The 23,502-nt window shown below is 41.3% G+C and overlaps 1 protein-coding gene across 1 annotated transcript in view; it reads left to right on the top strand.

Moving 5' to 3' along the window:
• Positions 1-23,058, top strand: part of notch3 (notch receptor 3) — a 77,850-nt gene extending 54,792 nt beyond the window's left edge. The window contains exons 18-33 of the mRNA XM_057816968.1: positions 2,596-2,797; positions 4,303-4,459; positions 4,536-4,720; positions 4,803-4,935; positions 5,023-5,280; positions 7,639-7,748; positions 7,866-8,395; positions 9,980-10,306; positions 11,525-11,664; positions 11,746-11,974; positions 14,440-14,530; positions 14,616-14,784; positions 14,867-15,174; positions 18,287-18,434; positions 18,757-18,854; positions 18,931-23,058. Of these exons, the coding sequence (XP_057672951.1) occupies positions 2,596-2,797; positions 4,303-4,459; positions 4,536-4,720; positions 4,803-4,935; positions 5,023-5,280; positions 7,639-7,748; positions 7,866-8,395; positions 9,980-10,306; positions 11,525-11,664; positions 11,746-11,974; positions 14,440-14,530; positions 14,616-14,784; positions 14,867-15,174; positions 18,287-18,434; positions 18,757-18,854; positions 18,931-20,331 (4,486 nt within the window). The 3' untranslated portion in view covers positions 20,332-23,058. The remainder of the gene's footprint in view (positions 1-2,595; positions 2,798-4,302; positions 4,460-4,535; positions 4,721-4,802; positions 4,936-5,022; positions 5,281-7,638; positions 7,749-7,865; positions 8,396-9,979; positions 10,307-11,524; positions 11,665-11,745; positions 11,975-14,439; positions 14,531-14,615; positions 14,785-14,866; positions 15,175-18,286; positions 18,435-18,756; positions 18,855-18,930) is intronic.
• The last annotated feature ends 444 nt before the right edge of the window (positions 23,059-23,502 follow it).

The following is a 23,502-nucleotide window of genomic DNA, read 5'->3' as shown; positions in this document are numbered from 1 at the left end:
AATAAATGTGTTCCATATAAACACCTCATTCGAAATGAACAGGCCCAAACCGAATGGAATTTCATTCCGTTTCACAGGGGTGGGATATTCCTTTTCCCAAACCGATTAGAAGTAAAATTATATCATGTAAACAGGGAAGCGGAATGGTGTCTGGTTGCGTTCTTTCTGCACATGCGCCGTACTGACGTGGTGACGTCACTTGGTGACGTAAGTAACGTCACTTGCAACATGGCTTCCAAGCACACGCACAGCGCACCCACACAACTTTTTAAATGAACGGCGTGTCATTCTGAAGTTTTGTTTCCACTCGAAAAGTTAAAACAGCAGCTGATCTGACGATTGATCTCCATGTTTTGCAACGTGACGCTTTGTTTTGATTAATCTGCGCATGTCCGACGGCAGTTGTCAAACGTCCTTTCGGAATAAAGGCAGTCACATGTAAACGCTGGATCGGAATAGATGAAGTGACATGTAAACAGCTGATGTGAAATTTCCATTCGGAATGAATAAAAGAATGAATGATTCGGTATGAATAAAAGTCAGCATGTAAACGTGGCTAATGTGGCGTCCGCCATATGTAAACAGAGCTTTTCCGGTGAAAATTCTTATGAATAAATGCTTAAATCCCCAAATTCTTTATAGATATGGACGTAAAACAGTTTCGATTCTTGGTTAAAAGAAAAAAAAAAAACATACAATTAGCATTTATTTTACGTAAATATGTCGAAGTACAATGCTAGTCTGTTAGTAAACGTAGCTAGCGGCCGCCTTAAGTAAACAGAGCTTTTCCGTTGAAAATTCTTGTGAATAAATGCTTAAATCCCGGAATTCTTTATAGATATGGATGTAAAACAGTCTCGATTCTTGGTTAAAAGCAAAAAAAAAAAAAAAAACATGCAGTTAGCATTTATTTTACGCGAATATGTCCAAGTACAATGCTAGTCTGTTAGTAAATGTAGATAGCGGCCGCCTTATGTAAACAGAGCTTTTCCGGTAAAAATTCTTGTGAATAAATGCTTAAATCCCCGAATTCTTGAAAGATATGGACGTAAAACAGTCTCGATTCTTGGTTCAAAGCAACAACAAAAAAACGTGCAGTTAGTGCTCTTAGTGAATGTTGACAATCCTTCCTGTTTGTATGCTATACAGCTTTCGTACTTTTTCAACAGAAATCCGGCGTTAGATCGCTGTGTGCGTTTGTTTGTGAATAGCTCGTCTTGATGTGGGCGGCCCCCTACTTGAAGGCGAGGCGCAGTGCATGATCGATCTGACCCGTCAATAACATTTTGAAGTCTATGGGCGCACCTTCAATGAATGGCCTTTTTAAAAAGTCTTTTTCATATATAGGCTGCACCGCATTATAAGGCGCAGTGGTAGTAGTAGTAGTAGTTTGGATTGTGTTATGCATCCACGAAATGGAGCTGTGCTAAAGAGACTATGATGCTATAATTACCCAATACATAAGGCGCATCAAATTATGAATGAATGAATTAAATATTTATTGTCATCATCATCGGTACCATTGACAATTACAAAATGTGATATGATTTGCCCGAAGGAAGAAAGAACCGAAGAAAGACAAGGGCACTGTTGGCTTTTGAGAAAATTGAAGGCTTTTAAGTGCGCCTTATAGTGCAGAAAGTATGGTAATTTAATCTTGATTAATCACATAGTAATACTTCTCCCCTAAAGCTACATTTACTAAGTTGAAAGGAATTTAGGATGTTACAGATAATTGGATAGCTATTCAAAACTGGAAAAACAATTATCTGGGCAAAAACATAAAAGATCTGAAGTGAAAGTGCTATTATAGGACTGTTTTCATTTAAATGTTGAAACGAAGAGCAAAAAATATAAATAAAATTATATAAAATAGCTAACAGCACATCATTTTTGTCAGGTAAAAGAACCAGAAAAATAAATGATTATTTGAGTAGTCTTTTTGTTTGCCAAATGATGCATAAATGTTCCAATATGGATTAAAGTTCTCTGACATAGTGACGGACATCTGTCAGCAGGTAGTGCTGGTGGGTGGTAATACATGAGGAAATAGAGGCATATCATTAATTTTACAAGCATTAGTGATTGTTACCGTTGTTTTAATATGTTTTTTGTTTACAATATTAGTTTTGTTGTGCTGTTACAGACTTCTGCTGGGTTTTAGCTTCTAATTTCTCTTAATATTTAGGCTCTATTATTTTTAACGGACACAATTGGAAAGAATCCACCTCAAGCAGTTGAGAAACAAGAGCAAACGTGATGATAACTTCCATATTTAAGCCTGAAGGCGAGCATTCGAGTGTTGCAATTGGTGTGCAACAGCACGTTTTATTGTTTATGGCTGTTGTAGTATCGTATTCTTATGGAAATACATTTACACAAAAAACATCATTGTAAATGTCCAATTAATGAAAAATAGGTTGATTTACCTTAATTGAATTAAATACCTCAAAAACCACCCAGACAATACTGCCCCCCCAATCCTGGGAAATTTCAAACAAAAACAAACAAACAAACAAATTCAGTCAAATTAATTTTTTTCATTTTAATCCATCCAAATGTGGCTATGATGTGACTTCAATCCTACGTCCGCAGCTCATGCTTCAATGGAGGGACGTGCACAGATAAGATCAACGGCTACTCGTGTACATGCCGCTCAGGCTTCACAGGCTCCCACTGCCAGTACGAGGTCAACGAGTGCGACTCGCAGCCTTGCCTCAATGGGGGTCTCTGCCAGGATGCCCTGGAGTCATTCCGCTGCACGTGCCCCAAAGGCTATGCTGGCACACGCTGTCAGGTACAACAGCATAATGACACAAATGTAAAAGTCTTGAGTGGTAATAATTAGGGCTGGGCAATGGTTTCTACTTTTAATTTTGACTAATGGTGTGAAGTTAATTGCTATTTGATGCATTCTGTGTAATTTTGATTTCGAAAGTAGTAATTAGAACACTTTTATTTCAAATGTACAATGTTTGTTGTTGTTCAAAGGTTTAATGAAATAATTATAAAAAATAACTCATTGGATGCTATTGACAGCAATAGACGTCCAGTCCATTGGAACTAGAGGAGGTTGTCAGCAAATGACTTAAAATAATTAACTGTGAGATTATATACGATGAGCTCATTCACTGACAGTGACTGAGATAGGCGTCCCATCCTTTTGGACTGGAGCGACTGGCAGCATTTGCTGCCCTCCCGGTCCAAAATGGATAGGAAAACTATCGCTGTCAATGACAGCCAATGAGTTAAAGGTAGTCACCAGGTTACGACGTACTCGACTTCCGTGATTTCGACTTTACGACACCGAAGTCTCATCCGCCATTTTGTCTCCAGTCGTTTTTTTTGTTTTGTTTTGGTTTTTTTAGCTGTGTGAACAGACACACAGGCTCTTATTTTTTTACTTTACTCAGTTAAACAGTGAAAATTAGAGGAAAACTTTGCATGTCGATTTACAGTGTGCGCCCCTGAATCTAATGCTTGCGCCCCTAAAATTTTAAGTTAGGGGACATTGTGCTCCTCATAAAAAATGTTAGTCTGGAGCCCAATATAAATCGATATTAACTCACAATCAGAGACTGAGTTTATTATTCGAATAATAACAGTGTTAATTAATGTGACTTAAATCAGAATTGATTTGGCTGTACTCAGGAATTCCACAAATATACAGTATATGAATAGTGTCGCAACGATTACTTGATTAGCTCGAGTAATTCTATTAGAAAAAAGATTCGAATTAAATTTTGCTGTTTTGAGTATTTGTTTAATTAAAGTGGCATTGTAATGGTTTGTTTTGAAAGTGTTTGCATTAAGTTTTGTTGATTTGGTTGGATACACTGCCCTCTAGTGGCGACAGTGAATATGACACAACTCATTTCTCATGGCTGAATCCAGCTGCTCCCATTTAAGACCAACATAAGTTTTTGTTTGAGCTATGTTTTTTTAATGCATTTGTAATTTAGTTTACAGGTATATTTAGCCATTTCTTGTTGGAAGATGTGTTTGAACCATTTGCTAATAGCATTGTTAAAAAAAAAAAAAAATTTTAAGTTAGCATTTTATAGCATTTAAGCTAGCGGACCTTTGCTATGTAAGTTAGCCAATTGTTCTTTTGTTGTACTTAGAGCCTCATTTATTTAGTTTTTTAAATCGTTTGAGGCTCAGCTCAGGTATTTCTATTTTTTCTGTTCCTCATCCAATTACTCGATTATTCAAAGTAACTAGTTCATCGATTAATCGACTACAAAAATAATCGATAGCTGCTGCTATATATATTTAAACATTGCTTCTTTCCTGCCCTAGACACCAGTTGACTGGTGCAGGCGCTCCTCCCCCTGCCAGAACGGAGGACGATGTCGTCAAAAAGACTCATCCTATATGTGCGACTGCGCTCATGGCTGGTCCGGACGTTACTGCGACATCCCAAGGGTCTCCTGTGAGATGGCAGCTCGCCAAAGAGGTGTCCTTTTCGTCTTGACGTACCTCCTCCCGTTTGCCGTGCGGCAGTCGCTCACACCTTCTTTTGTTGTCACCAGGAATCCAGACGGATGAGCTGTGCCACCACGGTGGCCACTGCGTCAACACGGGCAACACTCACTACTGCAAGTGTCCAGGCGACTACACTGGCAGCTACTGCGAGAGCCAAGTGGACCATTGCGAGGACAAACCCTGTCGCAACGGCGCCACCTGCAGGGGATACGTTGGAGGATACCAGTGTGACGTGAGTTTACGGACCGATGAAATTACTGTTTTACCAAGCTGACTAGCTAACAAGTGCACTTTTTTTTTTTTCGTCCTACCAGTGTATGCCTGGTTTCACTGGCCAAAACTGTGAGCTGGAAATCAACGAATGTCAGTCTCACCCTTGTCAGAACGGAGGCACTTGCATCGACCTGGTCGGACATTACATCTGCTCCTGTCCTCCTGGCACACTTGGTATGCACGTGCATGGTCGACACAAAGCAGACATGGACCCCTTCAACCATTTTGAGGTGATAAGTTCAACAATTATCTCCCTTCAAGGTGTACTCTGCGAGATCAACGAAGACGACTGCGCTCCGCCTATGAGACCTCGTAGCGCTTCCCCTAAATGCCTCAACAACGGCACCTGCGTGGACCGAGTGGGCGGCTACCGCTGCAACTGTCCGCCCGGGTTTACTGGCGAGCGCTGCGAGGGGGACATCAACGAGTGTCTCTCTAACCCTTGCAGCCCCTCTAATAGCCTGGACTGCATCCAGATGCCCAATGACTACCAGTGTGTCTGCAAGACTGGTTTCACAGGTAATATAAGTCGATACTGAAACTAGTACCAATACTGCACTAAAAGGATGTTATTGGTATCGGCTAGTACTAAGAAATATCAAAGCTGTGCCATGTGTACTGTACTTTTAAAGATTGAGTTTCCAAATGCTGGTCGCCCTACCCAAGATGGTCGTCAGCTACGCACGCTAACACTAGATAATGATAGACTTCTGCTGTGAATTTAAATGAGTTTATTTTGCGGGAGAGGGCCGTGGATAAATATTGGTTAATTCGCTGCCAGTACTCCCACTTCAAATGGATTGGATATCTAAACGCCATAAATGGATTGGATGTCAACTAGTGACAAACTTTTTGAAATTTACAGTAAAAGGACAACCGGATGCCACATGATTGGATAGCTATCATTGTTAGTGGTACAAACATTAACATACTTAAATGCTTTGAGCAACTATCTTTCACATAAATGGCATTTATAGGTGTTGTCCATCCATCCATCACGGGTGTCATACTAACAGGCAGGACACGCCACATCATTTTGTGTGGCCCGTAAATCAACCATGTATATAAAAGCACAGTGGTATGAAAAAGTATCTGAAACTTTTGGAAAATCACCATCAAATGTGATCTGATCTTTGTCAAAATCACACAGATCAAAAAACAGTGTCTGCTTTAACAAAAACTAGCCAAACATGTATAGGTTTTCATATTTTAATGAAGATGGCATGCAAAAAATGACAAAGGGGGGAAAACGAAGTAAGTAAACGCTCTGCCTAAGGAGACTTAAAGAGCAATTGAAAACAATTTTTACCAAACAAGTCAGGTGTGTGCCAAATCAATGATGAGTGGTTTAAAGCTGCCCACTATAAAACACACAGTGGGAAACAAATGTCTTGATGAGAAGGATTGTCTGATGTACATCATGACACGGTCAAAAGAGCTGTCTGAAGACCTGGGATTAATGATTGTTGATTTGTATAAAGCTGGAAAAGGATACAAAACCATCTCTCTGATGGTCTGATGTTCATCAATCGACAGTCAGAGAAGTTGTCCACAAATGGAGAGAGTTTGGCACTTTTGCTTCTCTCCCAAGGAGTGGCCGTCCACCAAAGATGACACCAAGAGTTCAGGGCAGAACACTCAGAGAGGTAATAAAGAACCCTAGAGTGTCTGCTACAGACTTACAGAAATCACTAGCGCAGTCTTATATCTCTGTGCAAACATCAACTATATGTAAAACTATGACCAAGAATGGTGTTCATGGGAGGACTTAACGGAGGACTTAACTGCTGTCTAAAAAAAACATTGTTGCTCGTTTAATGTTCGCAAAAAGGCACTTGGACACGCCACAGATGTTTTGGCAAAATATTTTGTGGACTGATGAAACCAAAGTTGAATTGTTTGGGAGTAACGCACAACATCATGTGTGGAGGAAAAATGGAACAGCTCACTAACATCAACACCTCATCCCCACCGTGAAGCATGGTGACAGGGGCCTCATGATTTGGGGCAGTTTGGCTTCCTCAGGGCCTGGACAACTTGTAATTATTGATAAAAGAATTAATTCAACAGTCTATCAGGATATTTTGCAGGAAAACCTAAGGCTGTCTGTCATACAGTTAAAGACAAGACAATGATTCAAAACACAGAAGTAAATCAACTTCAGAATGGTTTCGGATGATTCAAAACACAGAAGTAAATCAACTTCAGAATGGTTTCGGAAGAAGAAAATACTCATTCTGGAGTGGCCAAGTCCAGACTTGAACCCCATTGAGATGCTGTGGCATGACCTAAAGACAGTGATTCATGCCATACATCCCAGGAATCTGACTGAACTACAGCAGTTTTGTAGAGAAGAATGGGCCAAGATTAGTCCTGATCGACGTGCCAGACCGCTCTGCAGCTACAGGAAGCGTCTGGTTGAAGTTATTGCTGCCAAAGGGGGTGCAAAAAATATTAAATGTGATGGTTCACTTACTTATTTTTCCCCCTTCTGTCATTGTTTGCATGCTATCCTCATTAAATTATGAAAACCTATACATATTTGGGTGGTTTTCGTTAAAGCAGACACTTTTTTTCATCTGTGTGATTTTGACAAAGATCAGCTCACACTTGATAATGATTTTATGCAGTCGATTAATTTGCTAATCAAGTTGGGTTAGTTAGTTTCACTAACTGACGACACTAGATGACAAATTATTTTGGCTGGAAGGGATAGCAGCGATCATCCGATCTCTGCAAGCTTTCCCAGTCAAAATGGATTGTACGTCTAGCGTTGTCAGTTGAAGCCAATAAGTTAAATTAAAGTTAAGATGAAGTGTCAAAACCTTGGTAAAGATTTGTGCTCCTGGTTGATCATTCTGTGTTCTTTTGTCTTAGGTCGAAGGTGTCAAAACAGGTTCAGTGCATGTGAATCTCATCCTTGTCAAAACGGAGGAGCATGCTCAGCATCCAGTTCTGTTGTTGGCTATACGTGCACGTGTCAGCTTGTAAGTCCATGTTAAGCACTTAAAACCTCCTTTTTGCTGTAGTACTAGTATAACTGCAGCTCTGAATAATGATTGAAGATATTAAGAGAATTTTTTGGGCTCACCTGTCATCTGCAGGGTTACACGGGACCCAACTGCGAGCGAAGCATGTCCTGCCGCGAGCTGTCTTGCTACAATGGCGGAAGCTGCGCTCTCACCACCCGCGGGGCACGCTGTACCTGTCTGCCCGGCTACGGCGGGCCGCAGTGTGCACACCGCAGCAACGAGGGCTGCTCCTCACAGCCTTGTCGCAACGGCGGCCTGTGCACAGAGGAGACGGCCTTCCCGTTCTTCCACTGTCAATGTCCCAGCGGCTGGACGGGCAAACGCTGCGAGCAGGCCGGGAGAGTGAACGAGACCCCGGCCCCGTCGTGCCCGCTGGCCGACTGCCACGGCAAGGCCAACGACGGCGTGTGCGATAAGGAATGCAGCACTTTGGCTTGCCGCTGGGATGGGGGTGACTGCTCCCTGGCGGTCAATCCTTGGGCCCGCTGCGCCGACCCTCGCTGTTGGAGGGGCTTCAACAATAGTCAGTGCGACATGTCGTGCAATAACGCAGACTGCCTCTATGACAACTTTGACTGCAAAACCAAGGAGAAAGTTTGCAAGTGAGTGGCTTTTGTGTCTTCCTCCAACATAGCAGCAAATTGTTTACGAGAGGCGGAGTATTCTGTCATTCAGTGCTGCTAATTTTGTTAATATTTACTTGTAATTAATTAACCTGTAAATATAATTGGATTGTCTTATGTTTTTATTGCTAATACTTGAAATACGCTATTTGAAACGTGAAAATAATTGAGATCAACTGATATGAAAAAAGAATTGTGATAAAATAGAGCAACAATTAAATTATCGCTGCAAGGCCCTGCCAGTTCGAATGGATTGGACCACTGTCAATTGCACTGATACATAATTCGTGGCAGTGAATAAATTCAGGATTGGTCAGATGTTATTTTAGATTAAGTGATTAATTAGATGGGGCTTTGCAAGGCAAAGGCCCAGATAGTAAAAAATTTTATTTTTATTTTTTTTTTAATGGCATTTATTTGGTGCGCCGTGTAGCCCGAATTATTTGACCGATCGGCACCGTTTGAATATCGAAATGACCGGAATTTTCAAGCAATGCAGGGAATTTTTCGAATGACCCCCAAAAGCCGTTCACCCGAAAACGCAGGTTTAAAAAAAATTTTTTTTTGGCCAAATCACAAAATTTACATATTAAAAATTCCAGGACAGTAAGCGGCATAAAAGTTGTATACAGAATTTGACAAAAACCTACGTTGTCCCCAAAATTCACCAAAGACTTGCCCATTTATTTGTAATGGGATGCTATTGACAGCCACGTGCGTCCAAATTTCCCATTCATTTTCAATGCCTGGAAAACAGGTCCTGTGATTTTTGACCATTTGCCATAACAGACCATGGCGGAGTCGATGCCATTGACAGCCGTGTGTGTCCATGCCATCGATGGCCATTGCGTTTCAATAGCAGAAAAACCTGTCTTGTTGTGATTTTTTACCAAAAACTTACCATGACAGCCCATTGGCATTCAACTGGCGCCCAAGTAAGTCGACGCCATTGACAGCCATGCAGCAGGAAATATCCCCCAAATGTCCCCAAATCAACAGGAAGTGACCTGATTTTAACAGGACGTGTCCCCGAAATGTGACCTGATAGATCTGTACCTACCACAGCAAAGCCCCATCGTAATTCCTCCAGAAATTGCGGTTTCTAGTTTGATTTATTAATCTGTTGACTAATTTTGCGATTAATCTAATTTTGCCATTAATCTATGATTTTTAATGTTTACAGTCAAAATGGATTGGTCATTGACAGTGAATCAATTAATGATAGCTTAATCTGTCAAATAATTTTGAGATTAATTGATGATTTGATGGATTAATATGTCACGGATATGGCGTCTGTTGCTTGAGCTGAACCATGATGATTGGCAGTGAATGAGTTAACTGTGTAAATTAATTTGTGAGTCAACTAAGAGCGGCCTTATTTCATAATAAAAGTGTGCTAAATACTACTCTCAAATTCACCATCGGATTCTATGTATGAAACAGTGATGAATCCCAGATAATCTCACACGATTAGTCGTAATTAAAATGTGTATTCATTTCCAAGTCCTGCTGAAACACAGAATAATCCTTTCTTCAATGATCTTCTTTTTGTGATTTATTAAGTCCAATATACGAAACCTACTGTATCGACCACTACGCCGACGGCCTGTGTGACCAAGGTTGCAACACGGAGGAGTGCGGCTGGGACGGCCTGGACTGCGCTCAAAAGGTTCCTGAAGACATTGTGGACGGCGCCTTGGTCCTGGTGGTGCTGCTGCCCCCGGAGGAGCTTCTCCGCACCAGCACGGCCTTCCTGCTCAAGCTGAGCGCCATCCTTCACACCACGTTGCGCTTCCGGCTAGACCACAACGGCGAGGCAATGATCCGGCCCTACACCCGGCGGGAGGCGAGGCTAAAGCGGGAGCTGCAGCCTCAGCAGGAAATCATTGGGTCAGTCAAACACAGTTTTAATTCCTGTCCAATCATCTTTGTGTTGTTATTTGAAATGAGTTCATCACTTGTAGACATCCAATCGATTTGAAGTGAGAGGGTGGCAGTGATAGAACGGATGTTCCCTCCCACTGCAAAAGGATTGGATGTTTATTGCTGTCAATGGCAACTAGTGAGTTAATATTAAATACATTGCTCTAAAAAGTTGAATATAGTGGTTCCTGGAGATGTGAGTGTCTCACTTTATGAGATTTTCAAGATTTTTTCAGCAGTCATTGAGCTTTTTTTTTTTTTTTTTTTTTTTTTTTTTTAGAATTTACTTCTAAGCAGAGTTCAAATACAAGCGTTCTAACTCGACTCAACTCATGTCACAATAAGAAGCACTTTGGTAAAATTGTAAACAATCCTTCCAAAAATAGTCATCGCGCTGTTTAGTGCTACTTTCAGCTGAAGTTTACTGTCAAACTATTTATCAAACTAAGTGGATTAAACTTTTTTGTTTTTAAAACTCAGTCATTTTAATCATCTGCAAAGGACTTAATGCAGAAAGTGCCATGAGCCGAGAGGAGCTGAAACTCGAATCTCAATGAAAAGTACAGTATGTGAGCACGTCTGTCTTATAGTGCCTCCTGGTGGCTAGAGGAGGAACGCCAAAAAGAGCAGCACAACGGCCATTCAACACCCATCAGACGCAAATTTAAAGAAAAATGATGTGATTCTTTTGTTCTAGGTTTGTGCTCCTTTGAAAATTCACGGATTTTGTTTTTCTTTTTCAATATGGCTCTGAAATAGGTATTAAGTGTTTGAAAATTTGTCTTGGTTAGGACATAAAAAGTCTTAAATTTAACTTGAGGAAACCTGTAGGAACCCTATATTGAGAGAGTTAGTACGCTCCGTCAGCCGCAACGGTTGGGCTGCGATTGACGTCACTCAGGTTAATAACTCAATATCTATAAGACGATAACAACACAAATGAAAATTTTTATAGCACAAACGTAGCATAAATGATTGACATCATTTTTATATAAATTTGCATCTGATGTGGGGCCAACTTCACAGAGCTCCATTCAAATGATAGTTTGACAAACCTCTAAAATTCTTCATAGCTCATTAGGTGTATTGGATGTCTACTAGTGATAAACTCATTTGAATACAAGGTACAGTATAATATTGTGTTTTGCTAACATTTTGTTTTTCAATTAATTTATGACTCCACAGCTCCATAGTGTACTTGGAAATCGACAACCGCTTGTGTAACGAAGACTGCTTCCCATCGCCCGAGAGCGCCGCCGACTACCTCGGAGCCTTGTCGGCCGTCGAAATGCTCCGCTTCCCGTACCCGCTCAAAGAAGTCCGGGGTGGGTAGAAGCTCACTCGAGAAGCATGGCAGAAACTGTGAAAATGTATTTGCAATCACTCTCTTGTCATAACCTGTGCAGGTGAAAAAATTGTGGACGAAGTGGACCCGATTCCTCAATGGGGCAAGATAATGCTGGTCAGCATCGCCTCGCTTTTCCTGCTGGTCATCATGATTATTGGAATGCTGATTACCCGAAGAAAGCGAGAGCACAGCACGCTGTGGTTCCCTGAGGGGTTTTTCCTCAAGAAGGAACCCAGCAGCAATAAGAACCGAAGGGAGCCGGTGGGCCAGGATGCTCTCGGAATGAAGTAAGTTGCAAGGATGTGAGGAATACTTTAAAGTTCATACAGTGAGAATTGATTGTTAACTGCACTTGACTGTACAACTACATGTCCAACCCATTTTGTAGTGATGAACTTTAAATTATACAGCGATACAGCTTAGACGTCTATCATCGTCAATGGCCCTGACTGAGTTAAATATAAAATGTACATACAGTACAGGATACAGTATATTATTAAGAAGAACTCGTATAATTTGGTTGTAGTTATTCTTTATATTACTGTGTATCACTGGTGCCAAACTCAAGGCCTTTGGGCCAAATCCGGCCCGTCACATCATTTTGCGTGGTCCGCAAAAGCAAATCATATGTTCAAATACATCCCGTTTCACGCTCAAATGACAAAACCAGGATTCCTCCAGGATTCATCAAGTGAAATGTTAGACTTTTCAAGACCTTTTGAAGACCATTTTGAAATTGAATGGTTCAAATTTCACGATAACCCCACAAAATTATCAATACAGTGGTACCTCTACTTACGAAATTAATTGGTTCTACATGGAAGTAGTTTCTTAACCTGAAAATTCTGTAAATAGAGACGGGTTTTCCATGTAAATGCCCTAATCTGGTCCGAGCCCCCCAAAATTCAGAGACAAATCTTTTATAAAAGCATAAAAATACATCAAAACATGTAATAAATGCATGTTACAATTACATTATTGTACAAAAAACAAAATGAGTTCATGTTAAAAAAAAAAAAAAGAATAAAAATGATGGTCATTTACCTTTTAACCGCAGTCCTCGTCCCCTTTTGCCCTCATCAATCACCAATTGATTGAATTTCTGCACAAATTTGTCAGCCGCTTTGTGTGCCATTTTCCCCGCTTGCATACCGAGCGTCCGACATTCTCAAGTTTTCACACATATACTTTTTTAACTCTTAATTTACTGTCGACTGGATGTTGTGCTCGTCGACGCATTAACATCATCGATGACGTCGACTACACCGATTTGTTGGTACAGCTCCACTTTTCGCCATTACTTTCTTCAGGGCCATTGTAAATATAGGTACCCTCGCAAGAACCCGCCGAGACAGTTTACAGCCAGAAGTGCTAAAAAAGAAGACACCACATGTTACCTAATTGGATGCCAGAAAGACGCTCGGCAATAGCTGCTATGAGTATGTTACTTTCAGTTAACTCTGGGATCTACGAGAAACTGCCATAAACACAGCTCCCCATACTGTACTGTATTTTTGCCTTTCGTAACCTGAAATTTCACTCGTACCCGTTTAGGCGTGTCGTAACCTTAAAATATCGTTTGTAGAGACGTTCGTAAGTAGGGGTACCACTGTAATTGTTAGAATGTCAAATTAGACCTGGCAGACAGAATATCAAGAATCAAATCATTAGCAAGTCAGGCTACAGCTATCGTTTATTTAAGTGATCGATTAATCTATCAATTAGTTCAAATAATCGAGTAATCGGATTAGGAACTGTTTAAAGACGTCGTTTTCCCCCTTCGTCCTTCCCGTGTTCGTTGAATTTCGGGTTGTGAGAATGCTGGTAAATTAAAGGCTGGAGATGAACAGATTCACTTCGAAGGCTTTATTACAGAATATTCTGGGCACAAATGTGATACAGGCAAGGGCTGTGATATCGCAAAAGTGCAAGGAAAAACAATACGAGGCTTTTATAAGTCTTTCATACTGTTGAAAGGGCGGTGCCGAAACTCTAGCACAACCTGGAGATTTTCCATCAGAAAACATCTGAAGTTGAAACCTTCAAAAGCCGTCCTTGCTGGTACGAACAGTGAGTCATCAGCACTTTCTGATAAGCGTGGTCAACAGATACCCATTGTGGTTATTCAAGGCCATAGAGAAGCACACAAATATGGCCAAATATGGGCATGGCAGAGCATTAAATGCGAATACAAAATAAAATTCCCGAGTGTTTTATCAAACTATGCAAAATTGCACTTTCATTTTACAAGAGCAATAAATGCATTTCAAAATAAATTAAAATAACTGAGCTTAGCCTCAAACGGTATAAAAAAATAACTAAATGAGGATCGAAGTACAAAAAAAGAACAATTGGCTAACTTGCATAGCAAAAGTCCGCTAGCTTAAATGCGTTTAACAAATCGTTCAAACATGTATTCCCACAAAAAAAATTAAATATACTTCTAAATTAAATTACGAATACATAAACAAACGTATTCCCTCAAACTAAAACATATAACCTTATGTTGGTCTGAACAGGGAGCAGCTAGATTCAGCTATGTTGGATGAGTTATGTCATATTCACTGTTGCCACTAGAGGGCAGTGTATCCACTCAAATCAATCAAAATCAGCCCTTCTTTTACTGATTTCTAAATTTAAATACAAGTATCTTTACAATTTTTTATGTAATAACATGAGGTGATTGTACCGTTTGTACAAGTTCATGAATGGCCATCTCAGTATGACACCTGTGCTTTTGGATCATCAACAGACATATGCCCAAAACTGTCGAGGAATCTCTGCTCGGAGATCACAGCGACCAGTGGATAGAAGCCGACTGTCCAGAGCCCAAACGACTGAAGGTTAGTCCGCTCATCCAACCACAATTAGACTACACATACTACGGTTAAGTCATCACACTGACCTTTCCGCTGGGTGTGTTTTTAGATGGAAGAGCCAAGCATGCTGTCAGACGGCGAGGACGCTGTTGACAGCCGACAGTGGACGCAGCATCACCTGGCGGCGGCGGACATCCGGGTGCCGCCCACCATGGCGCTCACACCTCCACAAGGAGAGTTTGAAAGTGACTGCATGGACGTTAATGTCCGGGGACCAGGTTGGTGTTGACAACAAATAACATCAGTCTTATCAAATTGACTGTATTTTAACCCTGCTATTTTACTCTGCTGTTTTACTAGATGGTTTCACTCCGCTGATGCTGGCGTCGTTCTGCGGTGGTGGCCTGGAGTCTGAGGTCGCCGCCGAAGACGATGAGACCGAGGAGTGCTCAGCCAACATTATTTCGGACCTCATCTACCAAGGCGCGTCGCTAGCCGCCCAAACGGATCGCACGGGTGAGACGGCGCTCCACCTGGCCGCCCGCTACGCCCGTGCCGATGCCGCTAAGAGACTCCTGGACGCCGGGGCGGATGCCAACGCTCAAGACAACACGGGACGGTCGCCGCTGCATGCCGCCGTGGCCGCTGATGCCCAAGGAGTGTTCCAGGTAAACATTATTATCATCATTTAGGGCAGGGCAACAATCACACAATTTTAATCGCGATTAATAGTATAAAATAATTGCGATCAATTCAGGGTTTATGCAGGTCATTAAAAAGCATTAAAAGTCGTTGAATGGATTTTGTCAAAATTCATGCATTAAAAAGCATTGAACTAAAGATTCAAGATAGAGCTGCTCGACTAGTCGACGTCATCGATGACGTAAGTGCATCAACAAGCACAATATCCCGTCAATGGTTAATGAAGGGTTAAAAATATATATGTATGGAAAGTTGAGAATGGCGAACGCTTTGTATGCAAGCGGGGAAAGCGGCACAAAGCCAAAAAAGCACACCAGAATGGCCAAAACATTGACTTATTTCAATGAAACAAAGGAGGGTACACTGTTTGTGTCCTGTCTCTTCAGTGCCATGCTTGCATACCAGGCTGCACGTCAGCCATGAATGAACACCTAAAGCGACATCACCCAGTTGTAATTTTGGAAGACGACAGGAGACAACAAGCTGGCAGATCCATCTAACTAAGTAGTGACATTTTTTATTGAAGTTGCTAAGCCTGTCGTGATATGCAATAATTTATCGCACGGTAAATAAAAATGAGGGTGGTAATTTTCACGGCTGCATTTTATCACCGCGTGTGTGCGTGCGTGCGTGCGTGCGTGCATGCTTGCATACATTTGTATGTGCGGCTACGTGCGTGTTGGTGGCATATGAGACTCCAGTTCCTTTCACAGCTGTTTATTGGTCATCAACAGGCCGTAGAATTAAAGTTCAGACAAACAAAATAAGGAAACCCATCGAAATTAAACACTGTAAACGTTAGCATTGCTACATTGAGGCTAATGGGGAAAAAAGACAACTTACCACTTAGCATGCTATAAAACATTGGCAGTCTTCTCCAAAGGTGACACCTCAAACATGAAAAATTGCCGGTTAACAGCATTTGCAAACAAAAAATTGGGAAAAAAAAAAAATCTATTACTGACACCACATGCAATGACGAAAAGTGCAATTTTTTTTGCGGAATGTAAAGCTTACGGTTAGCAGTTTAGCGAACGTACTTCCGGTGAACATTTCAAAATAAAAGCACGGCATGTTCAACATATAAATAACGATTTCTGGAGTAAATCTCATACACTTCAGAATTCATATTCTAAACTAAAGATAGCTTTAAAATGACACCCTTCATGAAAAATCTGATTGGCTATGAATTAATATTATAATTATTATAATACTATTATATAGAGTAGTATACTATAATATTAATGCTAGATATCTTTTTTTAATAATTGTTTTGAATCATGTTGGAAAAGCGAAGTCAGTGTTATGAATCTGTTTACATTCCATTCTTTTGCATTAGTTAATTCTATCAGCATTTGTTTATTTGTGACTTATTATTGTTATTTACGTGTTTATTTGTACTTTATTAAAGAATTTAAGTGTTCCAAAATGTTTTTGTAAATCAATAAGTGCTCAACAAAAACTTAATTGCTAGATTAGGAAAAATTACAGTACATATATATATATATATATATATTATTAATATATTATTAAAATAGTCGACTAATCGTTAAAAAAAAGTGCTTACTAATCAGGAGGAAAATTGTCGTTTGGGACATCTTTAATTCAAGACATTAAAAATTATGTTAACTTGATGGTTAAAGAAAAGTTTTTTTACATAATTTAGTGGAGTTGTCACTTTAAAATGATATCGGATAATATCGACATTGGTTTTGGGCCAAAATGCATGTTGCCTTCAAAGTGAATGTAGAAGCCTTGTGCCTTTGTTCGAGGGTGGGTCAGATTTAGCACAGAAGTTTTGCTGTTTGACCATTAGATGTCTCTAAAGTAAACTGCTTGGGATTTGATATTTGAGCATACCATTTGCATTCATGGTGCAAAAATTAAATGAGCAATAATTACATTACATACCTCGTTCACTGCACTGAAGCTCTGTGCCTTTGTTGCTATTTTGAGCCGGAAGCATTGTGTGGGCCATATGTGAAATGGCAGTGCCTTATCGGCACTTTGCACTTTCACTTCATCCAAAAAACTGATGTTTGCAATATTTTGATTTCAACAATAAATATAGTGGTGTAATATAGGTACTTTTTCTATAACTTCAGTTGAAGTTGTTCCCTTATTTTTCACAGAATGTTTATTGGAAAACCTTGAAGTTGTTACATTTATCATTATAAAACTAGCCAGTGGGGTTTCACAATGGAATTGCTAAGTTGTGAGTTAACTCTGAGTTAAATGGTTAACTTGGCAGGCCTTAATATTATTAATAGATACAATAAAATTAAAATATGCGATCAAAATTATAAACCGCGTTAATAATTTGTGAGTTAACTCTGAGTTAAATTACGAACTTGCCCAGCCTTACTATTATTACAAGTTGCTGTAAAAGGTTGAATGTGAAAAGGACAAGCGATTTCAACTAGGGCTGTCAAAATTATTGCGTTAACAGGCGGTAATTATTTTTTTTTAATTAATGATGTTAAAATATTTGATGCAATTAACGCACATGCCCCGCTCAGATTGAAATGACAGCACAGTGTCATGTCCACTGGTTACTTGTTTTTTTTGGGGTGTTTTGTCGCCCTCTGCTGGCGCTTGGGTGCGACTGATTTTATGGGTTTTAGCACCATGAGCTTTGTGTAATTATTGACATCAACAATGACGAGCTACTAGTTTATTGTTTTAATGAAAATTTTACAATTTTTCATTAAAACGAAAGCATTAAGAGGGCTTTTAATATAAAATTTATATAACTTGTACTAACATTTATCTTTTAAGAACTACAAGTCTTTCTATCCATGGATCGCTTTAACAGAATGTTAATGTTAATGCCATCTTGTTGATTTATTGTTATAATAAACAAATACAGTACTTATGTACAATATGTTGAATGTATATATCCGTCTTGTGTCTTATCTTTCCATTCCAACAATAATTTACAGAAAAATATGGCATATTCTATAGTTGGTTTGAATTGTGATTAATTACGATTAATTCATTTTTAAGCTGTGATTAACTCGATTAAAAATTTTAATCGTTTGACAGCCCTAATTTCAACCTGTTTTTGCTTTTTGGTAGATCCTCATCCGAAACAGGGCCACAGATCTGGACTCGCGCATGTACGACGGCTCCACTGCGCTCGTACTGGCCGCCAGGCTGGCGGTGGAGGGAATGGTGGAGGAACTCATCACTTGCCATGCAGATGTCAATGCAGTTGATGAACTGGGTAAGTCTGTCAAGGTTTATTTTTACAAACAAGAGCAATCTTTTCAAGTGCATTCATTAACACATTGGCTGCCAATGACGGCACTAAAAGTCAAATCCAATTTAAGTGTGAGGGTGGCAACGAATGCAGTCATTCAATGCTATCACTTCCAACGGATTGAACAATCAACAAACAACAAGTGATAAACTCACTGAAATTCACAGCAGAAGGATAAAAAAAGCCACGTAATTGGACAAAAGAGTTGATATGAGTACCAAAAATCTTTACAAAAGGAAGGATGATATCAAACACGGTTTAAAATTCAAATTGTATTCTCCTTCAGGTAAGTCTGCTCTGCACTGGGCCGCGGCCGTTAACAACGTGGACGCAACTGTCGCCTTGCTGAAGAACGGCGCGAATAAAGACATGCAAGATCTCAAGGTACGGTGGTCTGCCTTTTCTCCAGCCCAGTCATATGACGAGCGTGTGTCTAAACTTCCGCATGTGCGCCCCTTAGGAAGAGACGCCTCTGTTCTTAGCGGCTCGCGAGGGAAGTTGCGAGGCGGTCAAAGTTCTGCTGGCCCACTTCGCCAACCGGGAGATTACGGATCACATGGACAGGCTGCCCAGAGACATCGCGCAAGAGCGCATGCACCACGACATCGTGCAGCTCCTGGACGAGTACAACACAGTGAGGAGCCCCCAGGGCCACAGCGGGCCCGGACTCCACCTTTCTGGCGGGCACACACTGTCACCCCTCATGTGCCCGCCCAGCGCCTTCCTGCCCAGCCTGAAGAGTACCCCGCAAGGCAAGAAAAACCGGCGGCCGGGAGCAAAAGGCTCCGGGCTGGGTGGTCAGCACGCCGGCGGTCTGAAGGACTCTGTCAAAGCCCGCAACAAGAAGCTAACCTTGGACATGCAAAGCGCCTTGCTGGAGAGCTCGGTCACCCTATCCCCGGTGGACTCGCTGGACTCGCCCCACGGCGGGGCCAGCAACGCCGGCTACATCACCAACCCCACGTCCCCGGTGGCCATGCCGTCGGCAGGGCTCTTCCACTCGTCCATGTCGGTGCCCGGCACGCCCATGGTGCACGCAGGCATGCTGGACGCCGGCGGCGGACCCTTCGCCGTGTCGCTGGCACAGCTCAACGACCTGGGCAACGTGTCCCTGCAGGGCCGCGTGGCGCCTGACATGGGGCGCGGCTATGTCCTGAGCCCGTCGGGCCAGATGGGGCTCAACCTAGTGAGCCCCGTCAGCGTGCCCTTCGACTGGCACGCCCGGGCGCCCGTCACCCAGTGCGGCCAGCAGGTGCTGAGCCTGGTGCAGAACGGCCAGCCCTCGGTCATGCGCCCGCCCGGCCCGGCCGTGCAGCAGCAGAGCATGCTGATGCACCAGCAGCAGATGTACCGCGGCGCCATGTTGCAACCCACGCCCGTGGGCTCCACGCCCAGCGTGAGCCCGGTCAAGCTGCCCTCCATCACCGAGCAGCAGGTCATGGGCCACAACATGAGCGGCCAGCAGAATCTGCCCCGCGTGGCCTCGTCCACACCGCCCACGCCGCAGACCTCGCAAGCCCCGCCGCCACCCCCTTTCTTTCAGCAGCCTGCCCCTCAAGCCCCGCCGGGCGTGGCCCCGCCCGTTCAAGCCCCGCCCCACCAGGAAGATTACCCTACCCCACCGTCGCAACACAGCTATACGTCGACGCTCGACGCCACGCCCAAGCATTACCTGCACCTTCCCACCGAGCACCCCTACCTGACCCCCTCGCCCGAGTCGCCCGAGGCCTGGTCCAGCCCCTCCCCTCAGTGCGTGTCCGACTGGTCAGACTCCACGCCCAGCCCTGCCGTCGCAGGCTCCGCCCAGACCCAAATCCCCCAAGTCACAGAGGCCAACAAAAACATGCAGGTGTTTGCTTAAAGATGCAGTTCACGTGTCAGCCTGTTTCCAAGATTTTTTATTGGATTTGGATTGACCTGTTAACTTATTGGCCGCCATTGACGGCGATAGACGTCCAATCGGTTCGAAGCGGGAGGAATCGCTAATACCGTCCCGCTTCAGCCAAACTGGTCGTCTACTCGTGATAAACTCATTTCAATTTACAGTAGAAAGACGATTGAACGCCACACGATTGGACATCTATCACCGTCAATGGGAAGGACCGTTTGCGGCCGGCCGGTGAGACACAGTAAAGGGAAACGTGTGTTGTCTGACAAACCAGCAGACAATTTAATGAAGTAATTCTGTCACAGATGGACTTTATTATTAAAAAAATATATATGAAGAAAACCAAGTCTTTTATTTCAAAAGACTTTGGCTTACTCTCCTGAAAACTAACATTTAAAAGTAGATCAAAGTTGAAGGGAATTCATCTATTTTTATTTATTGTTTGTATTTTTGTAGCTATTTTCACACTCCTTGTCCTAGTTTCACATAAAAAAAAAAAAAAAAGGGCCACCTCCTTTCATTTGATTTCTATTTTGTCTAATTTAATTTATCCTCCAAGCCTGCTCGTCGCCTCTCCTGGTATTTATTCAGGCCCGTTCAAATGTTGCCCGTCAATTTTTCTTTAGCGGAATAAAAATAAGAATGTAGACGAGTGTGTCCGAAGCACTTCAAGTGGTGACTGGTCAAACGAATTTATATTTATGACGGGAATAGAATTGAAAGTATGTCTATTATTTTTTTGGTTTGTTTTTATGATGGCCTTACAAAAAAAAAAATCCGCCTCTTATTAATATTTTAGTTTTTCATTATCATTTTAAAGGCCAATTTGCCTTTAAAATCCGCCTTGTCACTGCCTTTGTTTTTGACTGTATTTTGTTTGTACCCTTGTTAATACATGCATTCCTTTTTGTAGTTGTCACCTCATACTAAGCTCATCGGCTGCTATTGATTTGTTTCCATCAGTCTTCCCTTCAAATTTTAAGATACAGTGATCCCTCGCTACTTTGCGCTTCAGACTTCGGGCCCTCAGTCCATCGTGGATATTTTTTCAATTAAAAAAAAAAAACAAAAAAAAAAAACAGATGAACTGAGCTGAGCCGATCGCGTAATCTGCTCTTTGTTGCTCAGGCAGTGCACTGGAGTTGCTTATTATGGTTAACGATGATTGACATACGTTTAGTGTTTGATCTGTGAAGCTTCAAAGCTCCACATGCGTCAATCATCATTTAACTTGTTAAACAGTTGCTGTGGCAACTCAATGTGAGTAAGTGAGCAGCTTGAACGGACTTGAGTGGACTCACTCAATGAAGCAATTAATTAAGCATTTTTCTACTTTATTCTTGTTTAAAAAGTATTCAGTGGGACAGAAACATGTTTAAAACTTATAATTATTACATTGGAAGTGCCTGGGATCGCAATGCAGAAATTGCAGACATCAAGGAGTTGTCGAGATTTTCTTTTTCAAATATTTACCCTTTTAAACATTTTTTTCTTTTTTTTTCTTTTTTTTTTTTTTTGATCAATTACTTATCATCTAAAATGTCGGGGAAAATGCGACAGTAACAAAAAAATAAATAAAATTAAACGGCAGTTATGAGGTAGATATCCATGACCTAGTTACAGACACTATTTTTTTCATTGTGATGTAATTTTTTTAAAAGTTTAAAATATGCGCGTGAATAATTTTACAAAGTTGTTTTTTTGTTTGTTTTGTCTTTAAACTAAATAGTGGAAATCAATTAATTATTTTAAGAATAATAGACATTTTGAATCATAAATATAATTACTTAAATTCTTTTTATGGCTGGGTTACAAAAAAAAAAAAAAAAAAAATGTTAGAGTGTCTGTAAACGGGGGTCTCCAGGGTAAAACGCACAAATTAAAAATAGTTCAGGTGCTTAATGCGCCATGAAATTGCTATGGCAGCATATAGACATATTGTTCTATCAAACGCAACAGTTCTTTTGGCTTAAAATACAGCAATTTATTTTAAAGAGGGGTGCAGGAGCAGAAACAGCCTTGTCTGTGTTTTTTCGCCATTCATATATACATATATATATTTCATATTTCACCATATCGTGGCAGGTTTTGGTCCCCATTAACCGCGAAAAACGAGGGATCACTGTATTTCAATTCAAGTGCCATTACATCTCTTGGGATCAGATGAAGGTTCATCATCCTAAAATGAGTGTCGGGAGAGAGTAGAGGAAGGAACGCTACCATGTAGTGCCGCGCCTTTTAGCTTTTGACACCTCCCGAGGATGGTTGATGCGCTCGCAAAGCCAAGCGCTTCATTCCTATCGGCCTTTAAACAAGATCAAATGACCATTTTATAGTTATTCAACCACATTTTTTAACACGAGCGGCTCACGAGCACCTACTCCAACTACTAGTCTTTCTTTATTGTTGTCCACTTTTGTTCAAAAGTTCCACTCCGACTCGACGTATAACTGTTGTCGTTTTTGTTCGATTCGTTTTTGGGGTTTTATAAATATATATGCTTATTATGTAACTTGCCTGCCAGTTTTTTTTTTTCCCTACCGGGTCGCACTGAGTGTTTGTACATTTCAACTTTTCAACGTTTTCTGTATGTACATATGTTTGTTCCCGGGTAGATCTTTTGCTTGAAAAGTCTTATGTTTCTGAAATGGTTATGTACTAAAATGGACAAAAATAAAGTGTACTTCATTTAGCAGAAAATGGAGTGTTTGACTCTTTATTATGGTTCACCTTTGCACTTACATCTGATTAACTCATTAGCTGACATTCATGGGCTTGATTTTATTTATTTAACCTTTGCTTAACTGGGAAAAAAGGAGATGAGATTAAAAATCTCTTACGAGAGAGTCCTAGCCAAGACAGGCAGCAGCACACTGCAAATTTTTAACGGTTTAATGAGATTATTTTTTCTAAATTTAGGCAAATAATTTTCTCCATCTTGTTTTGAGCGTTAAAGACTGGTTAACAGCTTAATGTGTCAGATTATTCAACTTACTTTGGCTTGGCTGGGAGGCCGAAGGAATTCGGCCTCCCAGCCAAGCCGCCGGAACAGCGACAGCCGAACCAGAAGGCGTCCCGCTGGCGCAGCTCCAGCAAATCGGCCGGAAGGCCAAACCCCTCGCGTTCACTCCAGCGTTAACCATT

This window comes from Corythoichthys intestinalis, chromosome 16 (assembly GCF_030265065.1).
Source record: "Corythoichthys intestinalis isolate RoL2023-P3 chromosome 16, ASM3026506v1, whole genome shotgun sequence".
In the NCBI taxonomy this organism is placed as follows: domain Eukaryota; kingdom Metazoa; phylum Chordata; class Actinopteri; order Syngnathiformes; family Syngnathidae; genus Corythoichthys; species Corythoichthys intestinalis.
The sequence above is the reverse complement of the archived record's forward strand: the minus strand, read 5'-3'. Positions and strand labels throughout refer to the sequence as shown.